The 27,748-nt window shown below is 43.5% G+C and overlaps 1 protein-coding gene across 2 annotated transcripts; it reads left to right on the plus strand.

The window, feature by feature from the left end:
* The first annotated feature begins 806 nt into the window (after positions 1 to 806).
* LOC137378006 (tRNA selenocysteine 1-associated protein 1-like) lies at positions 807 to 27,648 on the plus strand. Of its 2 annotated transcripts, XR_010976542.1 has the most exons (10): positions 807 to 961; positions 5,521 to 5,618; positions 6,670 to 6,769; positions 9,261 to 9,313; positions 14,732 to 14,863; positions 17,863 to 17,982; positions 20,799 to 20,943; positions 22,605 to 22,656; positions 22,734 to 22,800; positions 25,916 to 26,003. XR_010976542.1 is itself a non-coding variant. In XM_068048038.1 (9 exons), exons 1-9 carry the CDS (start codon positions 938 to 940, stop codon positions 26,056 to 26,058), a joined length of 867 nt encoding a protein of 288 aa, XP_067904139.1. In that variant the 5' UTR covers positions 808 to 937; the 3' UTR covers positions 26,059 to 27,648. The 2 variants fall into 2 exon arrangements, 1 of the variants encoding a protein (XP_067904139.1); XM_068048038.1 differs by lacking the exon at positions 22,734 to 22,800 and having other exon boundaries at positions 808 to 961; positions 25,916 to 27,648.
* The last annotated feature ends 100 nt before the right edge of the window (positions 27,649 to 27,748 follow it).

The raw sequence follows: 27,748 nt of genomic DNA on the forward strand, positions 1-27,748 counted from the left end.
GTAACATCTCCAACTTTTTCCAGTTCTTTTGAAACAAACCTGAAACGTTAACTCTGCTTCTCTCTCCACAAGTACTGCCTGCCTGACCTGCTCAGTACTTTCTGTTCTTCCTTCAAATGTAATTAATTTGATGTGAAGCACTTTCGGGCATTCTGAGGTCAAATGAAGAGTTTTATGACCTGGGGGTGAAAGACTATGTCGATGACAAACATGCCTTTTTCTCTTATAATAAAAGCAAAATACTGCGGATGCTGGAAATCTGAAATAAAAACAAGAAATGCTGGAACCACTCAGCAGGTCTGGCAGCATCTGTGAAAAGAGAAGCAGAGTTAACATTTCGGGTCAGTGACCCTTCTTGGGAACTGACAAATATTAGAAAAGTCACAGGTTATAAGCAAGTGAAGTGGGAGTGGGGCAAGACCATTAACATATTGTTTGCCTTTGCTCCGTGACCTTTTGGTCAGCTATGTGGCCTGGTCCAATCTGCACCTTCTCCTTTGTTATCTCTTGCCCAACCCCCACCTCACTTGCTTATAACCTTTGACATTTCTAATATTTGTCAGTTCCCAAGAAGGGTCACTGACCTGAAACATTAACTCTGCTTCTCTTTTCACAGATGCTGCCAGACCTGCTGAGTGGTTCCAGCATTTCTTGTTTTTATATGCCTTTTTCTCTTACTCAGGTAAATGGTCGTCTTGATGCCCATCCTGGGGCCCGCGCTCTAACTGCAGTATTGACACTGCCGCCCGCCCTACGTCACTGGCCCGCGCCACAGGCGGAACCTGAGGTTACAGCCGGCGCCGGGGGATGACGCACTCGGATCGTGTCATAGACGCGGATCCAGGACCCGGAGGTCAGGGAACATTGGGGACATTTACAGCATCACTATCCCCATCTGTTTGGCAGCAGCTCCATCCTCATCCCCGGCTCCGCTATCATGGCCATTCTATGGATGGGTGACGTGAGTATCAGCACACTGGGATTAGGTTAAATATGCAGAGAGAAAATATCCACAAAGAACAAGTAAGGGTGAAGCATGTTAGAAAGTAGACCTGCTCCAAAGAACACAAGTAATGAAGAAAATACTGGAAATCTGAAAGAAATACAGGAATCTGGAGCCATTCGGCAGGTTAAGCCGCATCTGTGGCGAGAATTTAAAAAGGGAGCAGAACTAGGAAAGGGGGAAAACACAGGAATGTACAGAAAATGCAGTACAATAACCAGTAGAGAAGAGGAGCTGGTTAACAACAGAATAGAGAATGTGATAGGAAAACAGTTGACCAGTCTTGTGACGGACACAGTAATAGAATAAAAACAGGTGTTTCAGCATCTGTGGAGAGAGAAACAGTTTCAGGTCTGTGACCTTTCATCAGAACTGAGAAAAGTTAGAAATGTAATAGGTTTTGGATCACAGAATTGTTACAGTGCAGAAGGAAGCCATTGGGCCCATTGTGTCTGTACTAGCTCTCCTACTGAGTATTTCACCTAGTGCCATAACTCTGCCTTCTCTCTCTAACCCTGCACATTCTTCCTTTTCATATAACGGTGTAATTCCCTTCAACTGAATCTGCCTGCACCACACACTCAGGCAGTGCATTCCAAACCTTAACCACTCGCTGTGTGAAAAAGTTTTCCCTGATGTCACTTTTGCTTCTTTTACCAATTACTTTAAATCTGTGCCCTCTCGTTCTCAATCCTTTCACAAGTGGAAACAGTTTCTCCCTATCTGCTCTGTCCAAATACCTCATGATTTTGAATACCTCTATCAAATCTCTTTTCAGCCTTCTCTTCAAGGAAAACAGTCCCAACTTCTCCAATCTATCTTCATAACTGAAGTTCCTCATCCCTGGAACCATTCTTATGAATCTTTTCTACACCCGCCCTCTAACGCCTTCACATCCTTCCTAAAGTGCGGTGCCCAGAACTAGACACAATACTCAAGCTGCAAACTAGTGTCTTCTACACGTTCAACATAACCTCCTTGCTCCTGTACTCTATGCCCCTATTAATAAAACCCAGGATACTGTATGCTTTATTAACTGCTCTCTCAACTTTTCTTGCCACCTTCATTGACTTATGCACATATACACCCAGGTCCCTGTGCTCCTGCATCCCCTTTAGAGTTGTATCCTTTATTCTATATTGTGTCTCCATGTTTTTCCTACCAAAATGAATCACTTTACATTTCTCTACATTGAACTTCATCTGCCACCTGTCTGCCCATTCCACCAACTTGTCTATGTCCTTTTGAAGTTCTACACTATCTTCCTCACAGCTCATGATGCTTCCAAGTTTCGTATCATCCGTAAACTTCAAAATTGTGCCCTGTACACCATGGTCTAGGTCATTAATATATATCAGGAAAAGCAAGGGTCCCGACACTGATCCCTGGGCAACTCCACTACAAACCTTCCTCCAGGCCGAAAAACATCCATTGACAACTACTCTTTGTTTTCTCTTGCTCAGCCAATTTCATATCCATGTTGCTACCGTTCCGTTTATTCCATGAGCTATAACTTTGCTCACGAGTCTCTTGTGTGGGACCGTATCAAATGCCTTTTGAAGTCCACATACACCACATCAACTGCATTTCCCTCATCGACCTTCTCTCTTACCTCTTCAGAAAACTCCAGCTGGTTAGTTAAGCATGATTTTTCCTTTTTGTCCAGGGGACAATTAATTTTGTCCCGAATTAATCTTTCTAGAAGTTTCCCCGCCACCGAAGTTAAACTGACTGGCTTGTATTTGCTGGGCTTATCTTTACACCCTTTTTTGAACAAGGGTGTAACGTTTGCAATTCTCCAGTCCTCTGGCACCACCCCCAAGTCTAAGGAAGACTGAAAAATTATGGCCAGTGCCTCTGCAATTTCCACTCTCACTTCCCTCAGTATCCTTGGATGCATCTCATCCGGTCTTGGTGCTTTTTCCACTTTAATACAGACAGCCTATCCAACAACACCTCCTTATCAATTTTAAAACCTTCTAGTGTCTGAATTACCTCCTCTTTCACCATTGCCTAGGTTGCATCTTCTTCCTTGGTAAAGACAGATGCAAAGTATTCATTTAATACCTCAGCTATGCCCTCTGCCTCCATGCCCAAATCCCCTTGTTGGTCCATAATCAGCCCCACTCCTTTTACCACCCTTTTACTATTAATATGTCGATAGACAACTTTAGGATTCCCTTTTATGGTAGCTGCAAGTCTCTGTTCATACCCTTCTCATATTTGCTTTTTCACTTCTCCCTCTGAACCTTCTATATTCAGCCTGGTTCTCAATAGTATTTTCCACCTGGCATCTGTCATGAGCACACTTTTTCTTCTTTATCTTAATCTCTATCTCTTTTGTCATCCAGGGAGCTCCGGATTTGTTTGCCCTGCCTTTCTCCTTCTTGATTGTGCCTGAACTGTCTCCTCTTTGAAGGTAGCCCATTGTTCAGCTACTGTTTTTCCTGCCAACCTTTGACTCCAGTTTATTCGACCCAGATCTGTTCTTACCCCATTGAAGTTGGCCTTCCCCCAATTAATTGTACTTACTCTGGATTGTTCTTTGTACTTTTCCATAGTACTAAACTTTATGATACAATGATCACTATCCCCTAAATGCTCTCCTACTGATACTTGATCCACTTGGCCCACCTCATTCCCAAGAACCAGATCTAGTAGTGCCTCCTTTCTCATTGGACTAGCGACATACTGCTGTAGAAAATTTTCCTGAACACACACTAGGAGCTCTTGCCCCTCATCGCCCTTTATGCAACTACTATCCCAGTCAGTTTGGATAATTAAAGTCCCTGTTTATAATGACCCTATAATGTTTGCACCTCTCTGTAATTTCTTAGCAAATGTGTTCCCCTACATTTTTCCCACTAGTTGGTGGCCAATAGACAACACTGAGCAATGTAACTGCAACTTTTTTGTTCCTTAGCTCTACCCAAATAGAATCTGTCCTCGGTCCTGCTGGGCCATCCTTTTTCTCCAGCACTGCAATGCTCTCCTTAATCAATACTGCCACCCCTGCCCCTTTTTGCCCTTTCCTAGCATTCCTGAGTAAGTGAAAAGGGGGAATGTGGAAAAAAGAACAAAAGGGAAAGTCTGTGATCGAGTGGGGAGCAGGAGGGATTAAATGACAAGGTTTCAAGGTGGAAGGCCAAAGGGAGTGGCAATGAGTCAGGTAAAGAAACAGAAGATGTATCTAGAGGAGCTGTGAATGGCAAGATAATGAACAGCTGCTGCCTGAAATAGAGAAATGAGAGTTTAAAAAAAAAAAACCTAAACAGCAAAGAAAAACAAAACAAAATGAGGGCAGAGGTTACAATCTAAAATTGTTGAACTCAAGATGTGCTTGGTGGTGGCTTCATGCTGGAGCTGGTGGAAATGGCGGAGATTGATCTTTGAATGTGATGGCCGGTGGTGTGGAAGATGAGGACAGGGGAAACCCTATCGTGGTTCTGGGAGGGAGGGGAAGGGGTGAGAACTGAAGTGCGTCAAATATAACAGACAAGGTGGACCACAGTTGGGGGGTGGGGGGGGGTGGCGGCGGGGGTGGAATTCTCAGTTGAGGGAAAAGGAAGAAATATTGGACGCGCTTGTATGGAAGACCTCCAACCTCATAGACCCTCTACCCTGAACTGTAACACCCTGCTTAGCATTAAAGCAGATTTGGGAATGTTAAACAGATAATTCCACGATTCTAATAAATCTCTCAAATCTAATCCAGCCTAATGGGTTGATTGTTACACTGACAAGCTGCAGGAGTCATACATGGAATGAGTTTGGGTTCTGTTGATCCAGTGAAAGCACAGCAAACCACCCTTAATTTGGCACCAGCACAGTTAGCAGTCTCCCAATAAAGATCACTGCACTGTGGGCGGCACAGTGGCGCAGTGGTTAGCACCGCAGCCTCACAGCTCCAGCGACCCGGGTTCAGTTCTGGTACTGCCTGTGCGGAGTTTGCAAGTTCTCCCTGTGACCGCGTGGGTTTCCGCCGGGTGCTCCGGTTTCCTCCCATAGCCAAAGATTTGCAGGTTGATTGGCCATTGTAAATTGCCCCTAGTGTAGGTAGGTGGTAGGAGAATGGTGGGGATGTGGTAGGGAATATGGGGTTAATGTAGGATTAGTATAAATGGTGGTTGTTGGTCGGCACAGACTCGGTGGGCCGAAGGGCCTGTTTCAGTGCTGTATCGCTAAATAAAATAAAAATCACTGACTACTGTGAGACAAATGATCACAAGTAAGAGACAGCTGTGTAAGGTAGTGATAAAGGTTGATTTGACAGTGACTGATGTGTACCTAACGTAGGCTATGAGTATGCAGTATTAACACTGGATGCTTGAAGTGATCATTGCTATTTATTATGCTACTGAGTGTAAGATTCAGCAGCAAATAGATTTTTTTTTGAAAAAAGGAAACCTTTGAGCCATCTGAGAAACTATGACTAAATGATTTGTCCATTGCTTTGAAAGTTTAGTTTGAATCTCTCTCATGGGCTCATTGTGTAATTGTATCTCGTCTTGTTTCAGTTGGAGCCCTATATGGATGTTGACTTCATCAAAGAAGCCTTTTCTGCAATGGGACAAAAAGTGGTTGGAGTCAAAATCATTCGAAACAGAATTACTGGGTAACTTCATTTATTCAGCATTACATTGAAGAGTGTATGTACAGATTTATAAGTGTGTATTCTCTGTTCCCTTTTAACACCTAGACTGACATGTTGTGTTCCAGACAGACTTTTAGTTTTTGATGACGCTTACAGATAGCTCACAATATACCACTGAATCATATTGAGTTTTTGGAGACTTTTGTCTGTAATAATGCTGAATTTGTCTGTTAGCACAGTACTGAAAGACTGGTTGTAGAAATATACAGAGATGTAGTGTTGTGGCTGTGGTCCCCAAGCACTGCAGAATTCCACTGCAGATTTTCTTGGGAAATTCTGGTCAAAGTCTTTAGATAAAAAGCAGCCTTTAAGGTCCATTTTGGTTGACAGCAGGAAGACATACTCTCACTTTCACCTCTGTCACCAACACTGTTTTTCTGTCTGTCTCTCTCTCTCTCTCTCTTGCTCATTTTTCTCTCTGTATCCCATCCCCTCCCCAGCCTGTCATTGTCCTCCTCGACCCCTCGCCTCTGTCTTCCCTGGACCCTCTTCCTTTCTGCTACTTGAATTATTTTCTTTTACTTTGTTTTGGAATTGCAGCAGCACAGAGAAGATAAATGAAACTCCTGCCTGACTTGGTCAGCGTGTGGCAAAGAGCAGGGGGATTATGTGCCTGGATTGAGCTGCCCAGTCCAGCATTGGGCCAAACAGATGGGGAAGGTTCGAGTTCTGATCTGTGCTGAGCTAACTTGGTCGAATGAGAAGGAAATCAGCCAGGGATGCTGCGTGACCAGAGATGCCCTGGAATGTGAAGTGCAGTTCCTGGATGAGGACAGAATTGAGCTTGGTTGAACAGACTGCAGACATCCAGTGTTTCAGCTTCCACGCCAATACTGACAAGTGCACAAGTGTGGCTGCTTGGTGTGGAACTATACAAAGGCATCAGTCAAAACTTTGAGAGGAAGGATGAACATTAGGAGACAGAGGAATACTGCACTCCATTGTTAATTGAATGATGTTCTTTAAGTTTACAGGGTCCTTAAACTGGCATCATTGTTTGTTGTTTGTGCAGGGGGCCAGCCGGGTACTGCTTTGTGGAGTTTCCAGATCAATCAAGTGCTGATCTGTCGTTACATAAACTGAATGGAAAACCACTCCCTGGTTCCAATGCTGTAAGTCAGGATCCCACACTAACTTTTGAGCTTTTTTTTTCCAGTTTGGATTCTGGGAGACCCTGTCTTTTAGCAGCTGTTCACAATGATCCGTCTGGCTCCCTTAGTGTGGCATCAGGCTGGTAAATGCAGCTCCTCGGTGTGTTATGTGATTCTGCAGCTGGGATAAAACAGCAGTGTTAACAGCAAGGAACAGGCTCTCTCACACAGTCCCAAATCCTAAAACAAGAACTGATGCAGATGCAGTTTTGAACAAGGCCCACAGACCCAACTTGCTCAAGGATTACCCTCAGAAATGTACCAGTTGAGTGATGAGACCTGGTTCGAGGTTGCGAATCTGCACGCTCGAACTCCTGATTTCAATCATGCCACTGTGGACGGGCGCCCCATGGAGGCCAGACACTTCCCTCCAGCAAGAATGAAAACTGCATGATCCATAATCCTACTGAACACTCCTATCTGTATGGAACCTGGGAGAAGTGCACCTCCCAGCAGCATCCCCTGAGCTGCTTTGGTATTCCACAGGCAGAGGCTGTAAATGGGCACTCTGCCCGCCATCTCCCCCGCCCCCCCCCACAAAGTAACAGAGCAACAAGTCTGCTGAGGATATCGGGTGAAGGGTGGTGGGCCACAAATAGCCTGTGACCTAGATGTGCTGAGCTCTGGATATGCTGAGTTCTGGGTTTACATCATATGCATTAATAGAAACTGCCCTGTTACTGCCGAGCTGCAGTGTTGTGATGATTAAAGGGGAATGAGAAGCTGAGGCCATGTTTTGTGCAGAAAGTTATTTCTGCATTTGCATTGAGAAAAACTTGCTTGCAAAAGTGTTGGACTTTTTAAACAAATATTATCTAACTTCCTTGCAAAAATAGCTGGAGAAGATTAATCAGATGAAAGTGACAAAAATATTGATGGATATATAAATTATTTGAAGAAGGGCTGTTGGAAAGGGTAAGATTTTGTCCTATTTCATCTCTTACCCACCACAGTCTTTCTTTCCCATATCCCGCTTGTTGGTATTTTTGTCTGCTTGCATTGATGAATTTTCTCCCTATTCTGAGTGTTTAATACCAGATCACTTACTCCTAAAGGTCTTTTTTAAAATTCTGTCCCTTTGCGATTTGGTGTAGAGCTAACACTGGTGCACACATGATCACTTCCTTCTGTGTGGAAGTTTCTTGGACTTAAAAGAATATCTCAGCAGAATTTAACGATACTTGTTACTTCCTCATGACAGAAAGCCTCAATGAGTAGGCATGAGCTGTGCCCAGTCCTGGGGTGTGTAGATCAATGGCTGCATTGCACTATGTATGTCTCTGAATTCTGCTCCAGGAAGTTGATGAGCACTCAAACCTATCGATTTAAAATCTACAGGAAGCCAGTACTCGCATCTATCTCTCTGACTTTGCCTCTTTTTAAATCTTTCTTTCTATTTCTATCCATCTTGCTGTTTGCTGCATCTGCCATCACTCTACAACAACAACTTGTATTTATATAATGTCTTAATTGTGGTAAAAGGACCCAAGTCCCTTCACAGGAGCTTTATCAGACAAAATGTGATACCGAACCACATGAGATATTAGGACAGGAAAGAGGTAGGTTTTAAGGAGCATCTTAAAATATGAGGTAGAGGTGGAAAGGTATAGGGAGAGAATTCCAGAGCTTAGGACCCAATTAAAGTCGGAATATGCAAGAGGCCACAATTCGATAAGTGCGCAAATTTCAAAGGGTTGTGTGGCTGCAGAACGTTCGAGATAGCGAGGGGAAAGGTCATGGAGGGATTTGAACACACGGATGAGCATTTTAAAATTGAGGTGTTGCCGTACTGGGAACCGATGCAAGTCAGTGATCACAGGGGTAATGGGTGAACCATGCGAGTTAGGATAAAGCCAGGAGAGTTTTGGATGTGTTCACGTTTTACAGAGGATGGGACCACTCTACCGCTGTCTCACTATCTATCTACCTTTGCTCCATCTGTCCATCACTCTACCACTATTTAGTCTATTTTAAATTGTCTTCCTCCTCATTGGTGAAGTCTTTGTTTTTATTTTTTTTTTACTTCAATCATATTGCAATAAACATTATTCCCCCTTCCCCCCCCCCCCCCCCCAGCCAAAAGATATTTTGTAGCCAATCACATTGCCATAAAAATATTTCTGTCAGACACAGGCTCCAAAGTGCTACTTTCCTCCATTGTCCCATCCTCATGCTCAGACTGGGAGGAAAGCCTTTTATGATTGTATTGCTTGAATTGATGATTCTGAAGTGCAAGGATTATTCATTTGCCTCTATGAATAAAATTGCAGGGCGAGGTCACCTGCTCAGACCTACAGCTCCAATATGTTGTGCCTGGTATTGTTAAGGTGGAGCCCAGGGCTGAAATCATCACGGAATGGTTGAAGTATCACTTCTTCCAACAAGTGTACTTTATTGGGGCAGTACTAGTAAAAGTTTTCCAGGTGTTTAATGTGTTTTCTTAATTTTACAGCCAAAAAGGTTCAAGTTAAACTATTCTACTTATGGGAAGCATCCCGATGGAAGGTAAATTGGTTTGTCTGACTCTATGCTCATGTATATGGAATGTTGAAGAACTGGGAGATCATTGCAGGGACTGGTTAGCAGTTGTTTAGTGATTTGCTAGAGAACTCTGGTTAGTTCAGAGCCTGGTCATAATTATTATGGCACGTGGAATATCAAATCAAGCCGCATTACTCTCCCCAGCAGGTTACAGTATAAAATACTGCAAATTATTGTCTGGGAGAATAATAGAGACATTCTAGGCCTGGGTCAGCTTTGTCAGTTCCCATCGTTACCCTTGCAAACTGGATGAGCCACCTTGAAGTATCCTTTTTTTTTCAAGCAAATCAAATTCGAAACCTTTCCTGCAAGCACCATTCCTCTCCAGGTTAATAATGCCCAGGTTTCTGTCAGATCGAGAAGTCAGCATTGTTTGAATACTCTAACTGTATATTTCTTATGTTGAAGCTAGAGAGAGTGCTTTGATCATTGAGAGTACACCCCATACCCCTCCTGCACACTCTGCTTTTCTCTTCTCATTGAAGAAGTGTGACCTTTAGTGCCTGCCTCAGGTATCCTGACAGTACACATCACTGGGTTGATCTGTACCCCTCCACAAACCGGTCGTACATTCAGCCACTCATCAATAAATAATGATAGGATTGAGGCCCCAAGCTGTTTATATCAGATTGTCATCAATTGTGCACCAATTGGATAAATGCTTTGTGGAAGGATTAGAACCAGGAAGGAAGAGATGTCAAATATAAGCATTTTTACTGATAGGAAAAGCCACTGGGCCCAAAAAGCCTGTGCCTTTTCATAGATGGACCAAATCTATACTGCTCATTTCACCAGTCTTCCCTCATAACATAAGCTGTGACTTTTGCACTTTTTGGAGGAAGCAGTGCTTTCTGATTTCCCTTCTTCTTTATGACTTCTGAACTTTTACCTGGGTTTAATTCGTCACATTGAACAGTTGCCTCGATTCATTTTCTGTTCCCTCCTAATGAAAGCTTAAGTTCAGAAAACAAACCCCAAATTCCTGAACATCTCCTATAACTTGTATTCCTGACACTCCCCCCACCCCCCACCAGACTCACTATTATAGTCCCTTTGCAGTAATCAATGCCCTTTTCAGCATGGATTTGTTAAGGGAAGGTCATGTCTTACTAACTTGATGGAGTTGTTTGAGGAAGTAATGAGGAGGATTGATGAGGGTAGTGCAGTGGATGTGGTTGATGTGAATTTTCGTAAGGCATTTGACAAGGTCCCACATGACAGACTGGTCAGTAAAATGAATGCCCATGGGATACAGGGGAATGTGGCAGATTGGATCCAAATTTGGCTCAGTAGCAGAAAAGAAAGGGTAGTAGTCGACGGATGTTTTTATGAATGGAAAGCAATTTCCAGTGGCATTCCACAGGGTTCAGTATTGGGTCCCTTGCTGTTTGTGGTACATATTAATGATTTGGACTTAAATGTGGGAGTCATGATTGGGAAATTTGCTGACGACACAGAAATTGGCCGTATAGTTGGTAGGATAGCTGTAGACTCCAGAATGATATTAATGGTTTGGTTGAGTGGGCAGAAAAGTGGCAATGGAATTCAATCCAGAGAAGTGTGAGGTAATGCATTTGGAGAGGGCAAACAAGGGAATACACAATAAACGGGAGGATATTGAGAGGGGTAGAAGAAGTGAGAAACCTTGGAGTGCATGTCCACAGGTCCCTGAAGGTGGCAGGACAGGTGGATAGAGTGGTCAAGAAGGCATATGGAAGGCTTTCCTTTATTGGCTGAGGTATAGAGTACAAAAGCAGGGATGTAGTGCTGGAACTGTATAAACGCTGGTTAGGTCACAGCTGGAGTATTGCGTACAGTTCTGGGAACCACATTACAGAAAGGACATAATTACTCTGGAGAGAGTACACAGGAGATTTACAAGAATGTTGCCAGAGATTGAAAGTTGCAGCTATGAGGAAAGATTGGATAGGCTAGGGTTGTTTTCCTTAGAACAGAGGAGGCTGAGGGGTGACTTAATTGAGGTGTACAAAATTATAAGGGGCCTAGATAGAGCAGAGTAGTCAGGAAGGACCTATTTCCCCGAGCGGAGAGGTCAATTACTAGGGGGCACAGATTTAAGGTGATTGGTAGAAGGATTAGAGGAGACATGAGGAAAAACCTTTTCACCCGGAGGGTGGTGGGTGTCTGGAATTCACTGCCAGGAATGGTGGTGGAGGTAAAAACCCTCAACTAATTTAAAAGGTACCTGGACATGCACCTGAAGTGCTGTAACCTGCAAGGCTACAGACCAGGTGCTGGAAGGTGGGATTAAATTGGTGGCTAGTTTTTTGTCGGCCTGCGCAGACACGATGGGCTGAATGGCCTCCTTCTGTGCCATAATTTTTCGATGGTTCTATGGTAAGTTGTAGCCAGTATAGAGCTCCATATAGGTTCTGACCAAAACCCTGCATGAGAGCAATGAGCCTCCTTAGATCTTTTCTGTCTTCCTCTCCTAGTGCTCCCTTTTCTGTATTTGCATATTTACTGCAACCATTGTTATTCCCTCAACCTCTTTCCTGATCTCACTGTTCCATTTGACACACTGTAACACCGCAAATCTTACATCCGATTAAACTGTCCTATTTAACACACTCCATAACACTTCAGTGTCTCTCCATATTATTCCCTGTGCTGTTTAACTCTCACGATGATATCTCCAAATCACACCCTGATCCGATTAGCTTGCACTATAAACCCTCAATCTCTCTCCTGATCACACCCTGTCAACAAAAGCATCAACTTGTATTTATATAGCAATTTCAACATAGTAAAATATCCTAAGGTGCTTCACCGGAACAGTATCAAACAAATTTGACACCGAGCCACATAGGAAGATATTAGAACAGGTGACCAAAAACCTAGTCAAGGAGGAAGGTTTTAAGGAGTGCCTTATAGGAGAGAGAGGGGCAGAGAGTTTTAGGGAGCGAATTCCAGAGCTTGGGGCTGAGGCAGTTGAAAGCATGGCTGCCAATGGTGGAACAATTAAAATTGGGAATGCAGGAGAGGCCAGAGTTAGATGAGTGCAGATATCTTGGAGCGTTATAGGGCTGGAGGAGGTTACACAAATAGGGACAGGTGACGCCATAGAGGGATTTGAAAACAAGGATGAAAATTTTTAAATGACATTGCTGGAACGGGAGCCAATGTAGGTCAGCGCACACAGGCTGATGGGTGCGTTAGGATATGGGCAGCAAAGTTTTGGATGACCTCAAGTTTATGGAGGATTAAATATGTGAGGCTGGCCAGGAAAGAATAGAAATAGTCAAATCTACAGGTAACAAAGGCATGGATGAGAGTTCCAGCAGCGGGTGAGCTGAGGCAGGGGTGGGGACAGGTGATGTTACAGAGATGGAAGTAGGTGGTCATGGTGATGCAGTGGATGTGAGCTCAGAAGGTCATGTCTTGGTCAAATATGACACCAAGGTTGCAAACGGTCTGGTTGAGCCTCAGGTAGTGGCATTGGAAAGAGATGGAGTCGGTGGTTAGGGATCAGCGTTTGTAGTGGAGACCGAAGACAAAGACTTCAGTCTTCCAGTATTTAGTTGTAGAATGTTTCTACTATGTCAGACATGTGTGGTGACAAATCAGACAGTGGAGGGTTGAGAGAAGTGGTTAAGAGGTAGAGCTGGGTGTCAGTTGCATACATGTGGAACCTGACATATTTTCAGGTGATGTTGCTGAGGGGCAGCACACAGATGGGAAAGAGGAGGGAGACAGAATAAATTCATGAAGGGCACTAGAGGTAATGGTGCAGGAGTGGGAAGTGAAGCCATTGCTGGAGATTCTCTGACTATGACTAGATAGATAAGAATGGAACTAGGTGAGGGCAGCCCCAGCTAGCTGGATGACAGAGGAGAGACATTGCACAGGATGGTGTGGTCAACCATGTCAAAGACTGCAGACAGGTTAAGAAGGATGTGGAGGAATAGTTTACCATGGTCACAATCACATAGGATGTCATTTGATCAGGGCCATTTCAGTGCTGTGGCAGGGGTGTAAACTTGGTCGACAAGGGAAGTGGGAGATAGTATCAAACTAAAAGAAAGGGCTTGTACAATGGAAAGAACAGTAGCAATCTCGTAGACTGGGAGAGTTAGAAAGAGCGGCAAAGGGATACAAAGAAATTGATCAGAGCTGCAAAAAGGATTAAGAAGAAAAGCTTGCAAGGATGTCAAGGAAACACTTGGGATTTTTACAAATATATTGAGAGAAAGATGGTGGCTGAGTATTGTGGGCCCCTTGAAAACAGATGCAGGTAATATTATTGAAAATCAGAAAATGGCAGTTTTCACACTAGAGGATGAGGATAAAATATCAGAGGTACAAGGAAAACTAAAAATAAACCAAGTGGAGGAACAAATTCAATACAAATTTAAAAAAAAAATGTAATGATGAAACTAATGAGATTAAAGATTGACAAATCTCTAGGAGCCACTGTTTTCCACCCCAGGGGATTAAAAGAGGTCGGGAGCAAATTGTTGATGCATTAGTCATGATCTTCCAAAACACTCTCCATTCAGGAATTGTTCCCTTGGATTGTAAAATTGCCAATAAGATCATAGGAAATAGGAGCAGGAGTAGGCCATTCGGTCCGTTGAGCCTGCTCCGCCATTCATTATGATCATGACTGATCATCTACATCAACACCATTTTTGCCCATTATCCCCATATCTCTTGTCGTTAGTAATCAGAAATCTGTCGATTTCTGTCTTGAACATGCTCAATGATTGAGCTTCCACAGCCCTCTGGGTAGAGAATTCCATAGATTCAACACCCTGAGTTTAGAAATTCCTCATCATCTCAGTCTTAAATGGTCTACCCCTAATTCTGAGACAGTGTCTCCTTGTTCTAGACTCACCAGCCAGGGGAAACATCCTATCCACATCCGCCCTGTCATGCCCTGTCATAATTTTGTAAGTTTCAATGAGATCATACCTCATTTTTAAAATTGCTACAGAATACAGGCCCAGTTTCTGTTATTAAGAAATACTCTGCAGTTCTGTTTTTTTTTTCTGCTGCGGTGGATCACTTCACACCTATAGATTTTAAACAGCTGTGGCCCAAGCACTGATCCTTGCGGTAGCCCACTGAGAATCACTCAGGTCATCCTGAGAATGACCCATTTATTTCTACTCTTTGATTTCTGTCAGTTAACCAATTCATTGTACTATATTACCCCCAATCCCATGTCATCGGGACTATATGACCAACCCCTGTTTCTATGTTCTGCTGGCCACAGTCCCATGTAATGCATATAATTCTTAAGTTTCTCTCCTAATCAGCATCCTGTCCCATTGTCCCATCTAACCTGCATTTAACTCTCTTCTGGGTTATTCTTCCCACACTGATTATTTCAAACTGTTTGCTCGGTTGTCATTTCAGCCCGGAATACTCACTTTTTATTGGAGACCTAACCTCAGAAGTCGATGACTTCCAGCTTTACGAGTTCTTTTCAAAAAAGTTCCAATCCTGCCGGGGAGCAAAGGTGGTGATTGACAGCTTTGGAAACTCCAGGTATATGCTTTACTCTTTTCCATCAGTCAGTTTTATTTTAGATGTACCCCTCTATTTTATATGGTTACTTTTGTTTTAGATTTTCCCTCTTGACTTGCACTACACCCGAGGCAGACCAGACTCCCAGCTCTGCTCTGATGTCTCAAGTATACCCTTTTCCAAAAACTTCAAAACTGTGGAACCCCTGATCATCCACTTCCCGTTCCTCCTACAATCTACAACCTTTTAAAACCTGAGCTTGGTTTTCCCTGATCTTTGCTTCCTAATCTATACTCCTACCTTCCCATCAGCTTTCTGGCACTATGGTCGTTGGCTACCCCCTGCTTCTGAGAAGCTTGCATTTGGAGCCTCTCACTAGGAGCAGGGGTCTGTGCAACAAACTCTCACTGCCGCTGTATGTGTGAAAAATAATTGTGACTGAGCTCCATTTTTGAATCTTTTGTGGAAAGCAGATATATTCGCAGAGAAACTCCTGCAATTATATAGAAATATAAGTCCCCCTTCGTACTATTCCCCTATTGTGCAGAGCCCTGCAACATTAGTGTTTACTAAAGAAGTTGAAGCGCTTGTCAAGAGGAAGAAGAAGGCTTATGTTAGGATGAGACGTGAAGGCTCAGTTAGGGCGCTTGAGAGTTACAAGCTAGCCAGGAAGGATCTAAAGGGAGAGCTAAGAAGAGCAAGGAGAGGACACGAGAAGTCATTGGCGGATAGGATCAAGGAAAACTATAAGGCTTTCTATAGGTATATCAGGAATAAAAGAATGACTAGAGTTAGATTAGGGCCAATCAAGGATAGTAGTGGGAAAGTTGTGTGTGGAATCGGAGGAGATAGGGGAAGCGTTAAATGAATATTTTTCGTCAGTATTTACAGTAGAGAAAGAAAATGTTGTCGAGGAGAATACTGAGATTCAGACTACTAGGCTAGATGGGATTGAGGTTCACAAAGAGGAGGTGTTTGCAATTTTGGAAAGTGTGAAAATAGATAAGTCCCCTGGGCCAGATGGGATTTATCCTAGGATTCTCTGGGAAGCCAGGGAGGAGATTGCAGAGCCTTTGTCCTTGATCTTTATGTCATCATTGTCGACAGGAATAGTGCCGGAAGACTGGAGGATAGCAAATGTTGTCCCCTTGTTCAAGAAGGGGAGTAGAGACAGCCCTGGTAATTATAGACCTGTGAGCCTTACTTCGGTTGTGGGTAAAATGTTGGAAAAGGTTATAAGAGACAGGATTTATAATCATCTTGAAAAGAATAAGTTCATTAGCGATAGTCAGCACGGTTTTGTGAAGGGTAGGTCGTGCCTCACAAACCTTTATTGAGTTTTTCGAGAAGGTGACCAAACAGGCGGATGAGGGTAAAGCAGTGGATGTGGTGTATATGGATTTCAGTAAGGCGTTTGATAAGGTTCCCCACGGTAGGCTATTGCAGAAAATACAGAAGTATGGGGTTGAAGGTGATTTAGAGCTTTGGATCAGAAATTGGCTAGCTGAAAGAAGACAGAGGGTGGTGGTTGATGGCAAATGTTCATCCTGGAGTTTAGTTACTAGTGGTGTACCGCAAGGATCTGTTTTGGGGCCACTGCTGTTTGTCATTTTTATAAATGACCTGGAAGAGGGTGTAGAAGGGTGGGTTAGTAAATTTGCGGATGACACGAAGGTCGGTGGAGCTGTGGATAGTGCCGAAGGATGTTGAAGGGTACAGAGGGACATAGATAGGCTGCAGAGCTGGGCTGAGAGATGGCAAATGGAGTTTAATGCGGAAAAGTGTGAGGTGATTCACTTTGGAAGGAGTAACAGGAATGCAGAGTACTGGGCTAATGGGAAGATTCTTGGTAGTGTAGATGAACAGAGAGATCTTGGTGTCCAGGTACATAACCTGGGTAGCAACTTTCAGGGATTTAACAGGGCTGTTAAGAAGGCATATGGTGTGTTAGCTTTTATTAGTAGGGGGATCGAGTTTCGGAGCCACGAGGTCATGCTGCAGCTGTACAAAACTCTGGTGAGACCGCACCTGGACTATTGCGTGCAGTTCTGGTCACCGCATTATAGGAAGGATGTGGAAGCTTTGGAAAGGGTGCAGAGGAGATTTACTAGGATGTTGCCTGGTATGGAGGGAAGGTCTTATGAGGAAAGGCTGAGGGACTTGAGGTTGTTTTTGTTGGAGAGAAGGAGGAGGAGAGGTGACTTAATAGAGACATATAAGATAATCAGAGGGTTAGATAGGGTGGATAGTGAGAGTCTTTTTCCTCGGATGGTGATGGCAAACACGAGGGGACATAGCTTCAAGTTGAGGGGTGATAGATATAGGACAGATGTTAGAGGTAGTTTCTTTACTCAGAGAGTAGTAGGGGCGTGGAACGCCCTGCCTGCAACGGTAGTAGACTCGCCAACTTTAAGGGCATTTAAGTGGTCATTGGATAGACATATGGATGAAAATGGAATAGTGTAGGTCAGATGGTTTCACAGGTCGGCGCAACATCGAGGGCCGAAGGGCCTGTACTGCGCTGTAATGTTCTAATTCTAATTCTAAAATTCTAATTAGGTGAAAATCCTAGAGATCCCTACCTAATAGCACTGTGGAATAACTTCACCACATGGACTGCAGTGGTTCAGGAAGGCAGCTCACCACCAGCATCTCATGGTCATGTAGGGATGTGCAATAAAGGTCCGTCTTGCCAGAAACGCTCACTTCCCTGAATGAATAACTAAAAACCACAAGCTATATCTGGCTCCTAAGCCTTTGTAAGTTCTGCTGTGAAACCAGCCACTAGCAGGCACCTGAGGCAGTCCTGAAATTACTTCAGTACTGCATGTTCCCCATAGGAAATACCTGGGCTTTGGTGAGCATTGACCACAAAAACAGATCGGTTGCTTTGTGCTGAGGCTGATCACAAATGGCCTGTTTGTTTCTTTTGTTCCTGTTTAATTGCAGCTGCATTTTTGTACATCACTAGTGCATCTTGGTGTGGCAGAATGTATGACCGGGCTTGTGCTGTTTTACAGAGGCTACGGATTTGTCCGGTTTGCCGAAGAAGCGGAGCAGAAAGCAGCTCTGGAGGAGTGCCAGAATGCCAAGGGGCTGGGGGGGAAACCAATTCGTATCAGTGTGGCCATCCCGAAAAGGTAAGGGAGAACTGAGGATAGGATATCTCTGAGTCTAGCAGGCGTGGCTGAGCACATTGCCCTGCATTCACTGGCTGCAGTCTCAGCACAGCTTGGGCTGGGCTACAAGAGGAAGTTTTGCTTAAGTTATATAGCGTCTTAGTCAGGCCCCATCTGGAGCACTGCACATCAGGAAGAATACATTGGCCTTGGAGGGAGTGTAGCACTAGATTCACCAGAATGATACTGAGGCTTAGAGAGTTGAAATTGAGCGTGGATTGCATAAGCATGGCTTATGCTCCCATGAGTTTTGAAGATTGAGGTGATCAAGGTATTTAAAATGATAAAAGGATTTGAAAGGGTAAATACAGAGAATGTATTTCCTGGTGGGGGAATAAAAAAACAAGAGAAAACAATCTTCACATTAGAGCTAGACCATTCAAGAGTGAAATTGGAAAGCATTTCTTCACTCAGGAATCTGGAACACACTGTTTCAAAAGGCTGTGGATGCTGGGGACATTTGGAAATTTCAAAACTAAGGTAGATTTTTGTTGGGTAAGGTAAACATATATGGAGAAAAGATGGCAAAATGGAGTTGAATTACAAATCAGTCATGGTCTAATTATAATTATATTCCTGTGTTCCTAGAAGATCAGTAAATTAGGTAATGGTCCTTTTTTTGTTTGTAAGTCATCAATAACAGGCCAATAATGAGCTGTGACCAAATTCCAATATTTAGTGCTGCACTAATCTGCATATTTAAATGAATATTTGCTCTATTCCCACCAACCCTACATGTCTCATTTCTTATATTAACTAAAGTTATCACCACAGCTATACTGTATTCCTTTGCTATCAGTATTGATTCAATGAATACAAGATAATGGAAATAACAATTTAGTAACCACACTATACATGCAGCTATGAAGCATCATTGATTTATGTATTGTCTGTTCTTCACAGTAAGATCTAAAAGATGAAAGAACTTGCATTTATATGGCACCTTTTACTCAGCACATCCCAAAGTACTCTAAATGACCTTCCCTTCATCATAAGGTCAGAAATGGGGATATTTGCTGATGATTGTGCAATGTTCAGCACCATTCCCAATGACTCAGATACTGAAGTAGCCCATGTCCATATGCAGCAAGACCTGGACAACATCCAGGCTTGGGCTGATAAGTGGCAAGTAACATTCACGCCACACAAGTGCCAGGCAATGACCATCTCAAACAAGATTGAATCTAACCATCTCCCCTTGACGTTCAATAGCATTACCATCACTGAAACCCCCACTATCAACATCCTGGGGTCACCATTGACCAGCCACACACATGCTGTGGCTACAAGAGCAGATCAGAGGCTGGGAATTCTGCGGCGAGTAACTTGCCTCCTGTCTCCCCAATGCCTGTCCACCATCTACAAGGCACAAGTCAGGAATGTGATGGAATACTCTCTACTTGCCCGATGGGTGCAACTCCCAACAACCCTCAAGAAGCTTGACACCATCCAGGACAAAGCAGCCTGCTTGTTTGGCACCCCATCTACAAGCTTCAACATTTACTCCCTCCACCACAGACACACAGTGGCAGCAGTGTGTACCATCTACAAAATGCAATGCACCAAGGCTCCTTTGACGACACCTTCCAAACCCGTGACCTCTACCACCTAGCAGGACAAGGGGAGCAGATGTGTGGGAACACCACCACCTCCAAGTTCCCCTCCAAGCCACACACCAGTCTGACTTGGAACTATATTGCCTATCCTGCATTGTTGCTGGGTAAAAATCCTGGAACTCCCTTCCTAACAGCACTGTTGGTGTACCTACCCCACATGGACTGCAGCGGTTCAAGAAGGCAGCTCACCACCACCACCTCGAGGGCAATTAGGGATGGGAAATAATTGTTGGCCTAGCCAGTGATACCCACATCCCCCGAACAATAAAAAAAAAAGGCAGTGATGACCTTTTTGAAGTGTTGAACTGTTTTAGGCAAATGCAGCAGGTAATTTGTTCAGAGCAAGGTCACACACAGCGCCCCTGCTGTTCTTCGAACAGTGCCGCATCCAACTGACCAGGCAGGTTTAATGTCTAATCTGGCAGATGGCACCTTCTTCAGTGCAGCTGAATTGGCATATAATTGGCAAATGAATTTCAACACAGATAAGTGTGAGGTATTACATTTTGCTAAGAAAAATAAATAGGTTGCATTCCACTTGGAAAATAAGAATCTAAATGGGGTAGAGGAGCAGGATCTGGGAGTACAAATACACAAATCACTAAACGTTGTGACACAGGTCAATGAGACCATTTTTTTTTTTAAAAAAGCAAATCAAGCACTGGGATTTATTTCCAGAGGAATAGAATTGAAAAGTACAGCAGTTACGCTGAACTATTGAGCCTTACTTGGTTAAACCACCATTGGAGTATTGGGTTCTGGTTGCCAGGACACCACCAAATAAAGAGGGTTAGGAGGGGAGAGAGGGAGTGCAAGAGAGAAGGGATGGGAGGGCAGTAGTTGAGGTAAGTAGTATAAATGAGTTTAAGGGGAGGCTAGATAAGCAGATGTGGGAGAGCAGACTAGAGGGATATGCTGATGGAGTTAGATGAGGAAATGTGGGCTTATGTGAAGTTTAAACAGGTACATGGACTTGTCGTCTTGAATGGACTGTTTCTGTGCTGTAAATTCAATGTGATTGTTCATTCCTGCCTGCTCTCTCCCCCCACACCAGCCCCACATCTGTGGTGTCATGTACTCAATGATGAGAGTTCTTGCTTATCTGTCAAGTGCCAGCCTTTACTGTGGTTGCTCAGTAAACAACATTCTGATCTGTTGCAGTACAAAAACCAAAGCTGCTTATCAACAGAACCAGAGCTATAACTACAGTCAGTATTATCAACAATATCAGAACTACTACAGCCAGTGGGGCTATGATCACTATGGCTACAGTTACCAGCAGTATGGAGCTACTTCTGTCGCTGAGGTATGCTGCTTCCCAATTCTCTATCTCGAGCATCAGTTTCAAAATGAAATGGTAGTTATTTTATCATTTTCTCCCAAGTGCTTCTGAAGGCATGTTCTGTTGGTGATGGTACTGGTCTAACATAAGGCAAGAGTAGGTCGTTCAATAAGATCGTGGCTGATCTGATTGTGGCCTTAACTCCACTTTCCTGGTGCCCCCTCCCCCCTCTCCCCCTCCCCCCCCATAACCCTTTACTCTCTTGTAGATCAAAAGTCTATCTAACTCAGCCTTGAATATATTCAATGACCCAGCCTACACTACTCTCTGGGGAAGAGAATTCTAAAGATTAATGACCCTCAGAGGAAAAAATTCCTCCTCATCTCAGTCTCAAATAGGAGACCTTTTTTTTTAAACTGTGACCCCGAATTCTAGATTCCCTCACGAAGGGAAACACCCTCTCAGCATCTACCCTGTCAAGCCCCCTCAGAATCTTATATGTTTCAATAAGATCACCTCTCATTCTTCTAAACTCCAATGAGTACAGGCCCAACCTGCTCAACCTTTCCTCTTAAGACAACCCCTTCATCCCAGGAACGGGCCTAGTGAACCTTCTCTGAACTGCTTCCGATACAAATATTTCCCTCCTTAAATAAGGAGACCAATACTGTACACAGTACTCTCGATGCAGTCTCACCAATGCCCTGTACAACTGTAGCAAGACTTCCCCACTTTTATACTCCATTCCCCCTTGCAATAAATGGTAACATTCCATTTGCCTTCTTAATTACTTGCTGTACCTGTATGCTAAATTTTTGTGATTCATTTACAAGGACCCCGGATCCCTCTGTACTGCAGTATTCTGCAGTCTCTCTTTGTATAAATAATCATTTTTTCTATTCTTCCAGCCAAAGTGGACAACCTCACATTTTCCCACGTTATACTCCATCTACCAAATTTTTGCCCACTCAACTAACCTATCTATATCAATTTGCAGACTATTTGTGTCCTCCTCACAACTTGCTTTCCGACCTATCTTTGTATTCTCAGCAAATTTGGCTGCAATACACTCAGTCCCTTCATCCAAGTCATTTATATAGACCGTAAATAGTTGAGGCCCCAGCACTCATGATTTAAGCCTCTTGCAGAACACGAGTCATTGTGATATTGGCCAGCTACTGGAGCTGTGGTGCTTGTCGCTCTTGCAGGGTTTAGTAGTTTGTACAAATGTCGCTTAAAGTGCCATAAGGAGCATATCGGGGCACAGTGGATTTCTTCGCTGCTTTGTCTTCTGGCAGCAGATCTAAATGCAGCCCATGGAGATGGAATGAATGTCTCCCCACATAGCCAACTGTTGAAAGCTTAAGTGAAATGAGTTTGAGGAACTTTGAATCTCGTTGCCAGTAGTCAACAGTTCACAGCATAAAATTACCCTAATTTGCTACCATTTCCTAGTCTCCGTCTGAGAGGATCATAAGAATCAGAAATGGAAATCTATTGATGGTATACTGAAGGTGCATGGAGGAGAGAGAATCTTCTGAACTGGGGCAAATGCTTGTTATTGGAATAGTAGAGACGAGAATAATCTGACCTGTACAGTATCTAACCTAGGAGTGCTTGATGACTGTATTTGGAGGGGGTTTTACTGTCATATCTGATGTGTTTTTGCAAATTTTTCCATAAAGCCCCTATCTATGATGTCAAACACCGATGAAGTAGAAGATGATGTAGCAGAGAGTGAGTACTGTTGCACATTACTGTACTGAGCAAATTGTGTGTAATTTCCAGTTTCTTGCCTCCACACCATTTCCTAGTTTGTTTGCCTTTTTAGCTGCTGGGATCAAGTCAAACAAATAATAGAGCTTTGCAATTGCGAAAATGGTAAGGAATTAATTGTATAGTAATATGCCTCTATCGTGCTTGCCTTGGTAAATAGCATAAAGAGCACTACATCTGACGAAGCCCTTTGGATAGTTCTCTTGTGCTTGCTCAGTCTCGTAAGTGAGCCCTGACTCTCTGCAAACCAGAATATGACACTTTGTACACTATAGGTCAGAGCATGTGGAGTCAGGGCCAAGTTGCAAAGTGGATTGCAAGTTGGCTACAAAACAGTAAACAGCAAATAGGAATTTAGACTGACAAAATGGGAAGTGATGTTCCACATGGATTGGTGCTGGGACCATTGTTCACCACTTACAGAAACGATTTGGACTCAGGAATTGGAAATACAATTTTGAAGTGACAGACAACACTAAATTGGGGTGGGGGGTAGTGGGTGGTGTAGTTAAAACAGGAGGAATGTGACAAAGTACAGGAAAACATTATTAAACTTGCAGAATGAATGTGTAATAGCAAACAAATTTTAATATCGATAAGTGTGAGGTGTTGCATTTTGGTGGGAGGAATAAGGAGATCACATACTGTTTGGAAAATGAGTCTGAATGAGATAGAGAGGCAAACGGATCTGGGGTGCAGATACACGGATAACTAAGATTAGCAATGCAGGTTAATATGGCTAATTTTTAAAAAAAGCAAACAAAACACTGGGGTTTATTTCTCGAGGGATAGGATTGAAAAGCAGAGAAGTTATGTTAAATCTGTATAGAACGTTGGTGTAGTTGAGGCAAATAGCACAGATTCAATTATGGAGAAGCTAGATAAATACATGAGAGAGAAAAGAATAGGAGTTTAAGCTGATGAGGGTTAGATGAAGAGGGATGGGAGGAGGCTCATGTGGAGCATAAACACTGGCATAGACCAGTTAGGCCAAATGACCTGTTTCTGTGCTCTGCATTCTATACAATTCTATGTAAGATCTGCAGATATAATGTAACTCAGTCTACTCAATTGACAAGCTCCCTGCTGTTCTTCTAGTCTTTGGATATGAGGCAAATAAATTCTGTCAGACTGTGTGACTGGAGCTGAAAACTATAGATCAGGTTTGGGTTATTAGTTGTAGCAAAGTCAATTGAACAGATTTCCTTGGATTACAGAACTTTTAACTTTGAACCAAATTAGATGTACAAGAAAAACAGCACATTTCTGGCTTTTTCAGTAATAAACTAGGACCAATGTCCATCATGTCCTTTCTGACAGCACTCTGGGTTTGTCTACACCAGATGGACTGCAGCAGTTAGAACTATAGAAAAGTTACGGCACAGAAAGAGGCCATTCAGCCCATCATGTCTGCACCGGCTGGAAAAAAAACAGTCACCCAATCTAATTCCACCTTCCAGCACCTGGTCTGTAACCTTGCAGGTTACAGCACTTCAGGTGCAGGTCCAGGTACCTTTTAAATTAGTTGAGGGTTTCTGCCTCCATCACTAATCCGGGCAGTGAATTCCAGACACTCAATACCCTCTGGGTGAAAAGGGTTTTCCTCATGTCTCCTCTAATCCTTCTACCAATCACCTTAAATCTGTGCCCCCGGTAATTGACCTCTCCACTAGGGGAAACTGGTCCTTCCTGTCTACTCTATCTCTGCCCCTCATAATTTTGTACACCTCAATTAAGTCACCCCTCAGCCTCCTCTGTTCCATGGAAAGCAACCCTAGCCTATCCAATCATGCCTCGTAGCTGCAACTTTCGAGCCCTGGCAACATTCTTGTAAATCTCCTCGGTACTCTCTCCAGAGCAATTATGTCCTTCCTGTAATGTGATGACCAGAACTGTATGCAATATTCCAGCTGTGGCCTAACCAGCATTTTATACAGTTCCAGCATCACATCCCTGCTTTTGAATTCTATACCTCAGCCAATAAATGAAAGCATTCTATATGCCTTCTTGACCACTCTATTGACCTATCCTGCCACCTTCAGGGACCTGTGGACATGCACTCCAAGGTGTCTCACTTCTTCTATCCCTCTCAATATCCTCCCATTTACTGTGTATTCCCTTGCTTTGTTTACCCTTCCCAAATGCATTACCTCACACTTCTCCGGATTGAATTCCATTTGCTACTTTTCCACCCACTCAACCAAACCATTGATATCATTCTGGAGTCTATGGCTATCCTCTTCACTATCGATTACACAGCCAGTTTTTGTGTCATCTGCAAGTTTCCCAATCATGCCTCCCACATTTAAGTCCAAATCATTAATATATACCACAGACAGCAAGGGACCCAACACTGAGGCCCATGGAACACCACTGGAAACCGCCTTTCATTCACAAAAAGCTCAAGAAGGCGGCTCAACCCCACCTTCTCGGGAACAATAAGGGATGGGCAACAAATGCTGGCCTTGCCAGCGATGCTCACATCCCGTGAAAGAATTTTTAAAAAACTTACCAATGATATTTCCAATTGCCCTGAGGTCTTTAGATATTTCTCTCTCTCTTGAACCCAGAGGAGCTGCTGAGCTGGAAATGCACTGTTTAGGATATATTTCTAGCCTTATTTTAAATTCATATACTTAACTTAAAGTTCTACAGGTATGTTAAGAGAAAAAGAGTGGTAATGTGAGCTGCTTAAAGACAGATACAGATGATAATGTAATCGAAAATAAGGAAATGATTGCACAGTAGAGGCAGAGGATACCAGAGATATGAAAAAAGCTACACCCAATTCAAGGGGATGAACCTTAGTAGATCTAATGAATGAAAAATGGTAATGGAGAAAAAACAATTAGACTGAAGATTGACAAATCTCTCTGACCCAACGGTTTCCACTCCAGGGTATTAGAAGATTTAGGTGAGGAAATTATAGATGTGTTAGTCATGATCTCCCAAAACTCTTGATTCAGGAAACAAAAGTCTTTTTTTTTCTTAAAAGAAAGGATGTTGATGTGACAGAGTGTTTGGCAGTTAATGATGTTGCTGCTCATATTAAACGATTTGTAGACTGAACTGCTTAATGGTAATGTGTATGTCAGGTAACAGAGACGTTGAGTTTCTCTGATTATTTTACTGTCATGCTCACTGTGGGCCATGTGCTCTTTGCAATGGATACTAAAACCTTGTATTTAAAACCTTTGCATTTTTTTCTTTCCTCCTTTAGATCCTGATCTGTACCTAGACATTGATGAAGCAAATCAACAGTTCATGGAGAGGAGTGAAGAGTTGTACAATACTTTAATGAACTGCCACTGGCAGCCCCTGGACACGATTACATCTGAAATCTCTGCAGTAGCTGAGGCGTGAAACAAAGGCCAACTTATGTTAGATTCTGAAGAGCAACTGCATCCATATCTTTAACAAAAATAGATCCGTTAGTAGCATACACCATCTTGCAGCGATAGACACAAGGCTTCTCTAAGATGCAAAGCAGCCCTGAGAATAAAATCCTTGCAGTGATAATCACAGAACAATTCATTCACCCAGGACATCACTGCAGGGGCTCCTCAGGGTAGTGCCCTGGCCCAACCATCTTCAGCTGCTTCATCAATGACCTTCCCTCCATCATAAGGTCAGAAGCGGGGATGTTCCCTGATGATTGCACAATGTTCAGCACCATTCGCAACTCTTCAAATACTGAAGCAGCCCGTTTCCATATGCAGCAAGACCTGGACAACATCCAGGCTTGGGCTGATAAGTGGCAAGTAATATTTGAGCCACACAAGTGCCAGGCAATGACCATCTCAAACAAGAGAGTATCTAACTATCTCCCTTGATGTTCAATGGCATTACCATCACTGAATCCCCCACTAACAACATTCTGGGGGTCATCACTGACCAGAAACTGAACTGGACCAGCTACATAAATACTGTGGCTACAAGAGCAGATCAGAAGCTGGGTATTCTGAAGCGAGTAACTCACCACCTGACTCCGCAATGCCTGTCCTCTATCTACAAGTCAGGAGTGTGATGGAATACTCTCCACTTGCCTGGATGGGTGCAGCTCCAACAACACTCAAGAAGCTCGAGACCATCCAGGACAAAGCAGCCCACTTGATTGGCACCCTCTCCATCGCCTTCAACTGTCACGCCCTCCATCACCGATGCAAAGTGGCAACAGTGTGTACCTTCTACAAAATGCACTGCAGCAATGCACCAAGGCTCCTTCGACAGCACCTTCCAAACCCGTGACTTCTACCACCTAGAAGGAGAAGGGCAGCAGATGCTTGGGAACATCACCACCTGCAAGTTCCCCTCCAAGCACACACCATCCTGGCTTGGAACTATATCGCCGTTCCTTCACTGTCGCTGGGTCAAAATCCTGAACTCCCTTCCTAACAGCACTGTGGGTGTACCTACCCCCCATGGACTGCAGCAGTTCATGAAGGCAGCTCACTGCCACCTTCTCGAGGGCAATTAGGGATGGGCAATAAATGCTGGCCTAGCCAGTGACGCCCACATCCCCCAGACTTTTTAAAATAAAGACAGTTTAACTGAACAAGGACCCCCACATACTCGCATGTCAGGACATGCCACGAAGGTGGTAGCCCCAGGCTATTACAACATCAAACACTCTGTCGACAACAACTCTCATAGATAATGGCTTTTTAGAATATATATGAATGGTTTCCTTCTTATCAAGCTGCAGATATCCATTGCTGGCATGTACCCAAGACCCCCGAGCTCCTTGCTGAAAGCAGGAAATGACCAAATGCAGGTGCTCTTGCATAGTCATGGTGGGAGTGCTAAGGAAGATGTGCAGAAGAATTCATTCAGTGGACTGACCACCTCGGAATGAGCTCCTGAATACAGGTCTAACTAAGCAACTGGTGTTGGAAGCATTATACTATTGGTTAGTGAGTTAATAAAGGTTTTCCACATAAAGTGGAAATTGTATCCAGAGTTTGTTTCGTGTTATTGATACTCAGTACTGGGTCAGGACCTTTGAGGGAAGTGAGATCCCCGTTTGAGTTTTACATTATGTATCTCCGAACCT

The sequence above is a fragment of the Heterodontus francisci genome, chromosome 16, assembly GCF_036365525.1.
Source record: "Heterodontus francisci isolate sHetFra1 chromosome 16, sHetFra1.hap1, whole genome shotgun sequence".
Classification (NCBI taxonomy): Eukaryota; Metazoa; Chordata; class Chondrichthyes; order Heterodontiformes; family Heterodontidae; genus Heterodontus; species Heterodontus francisci.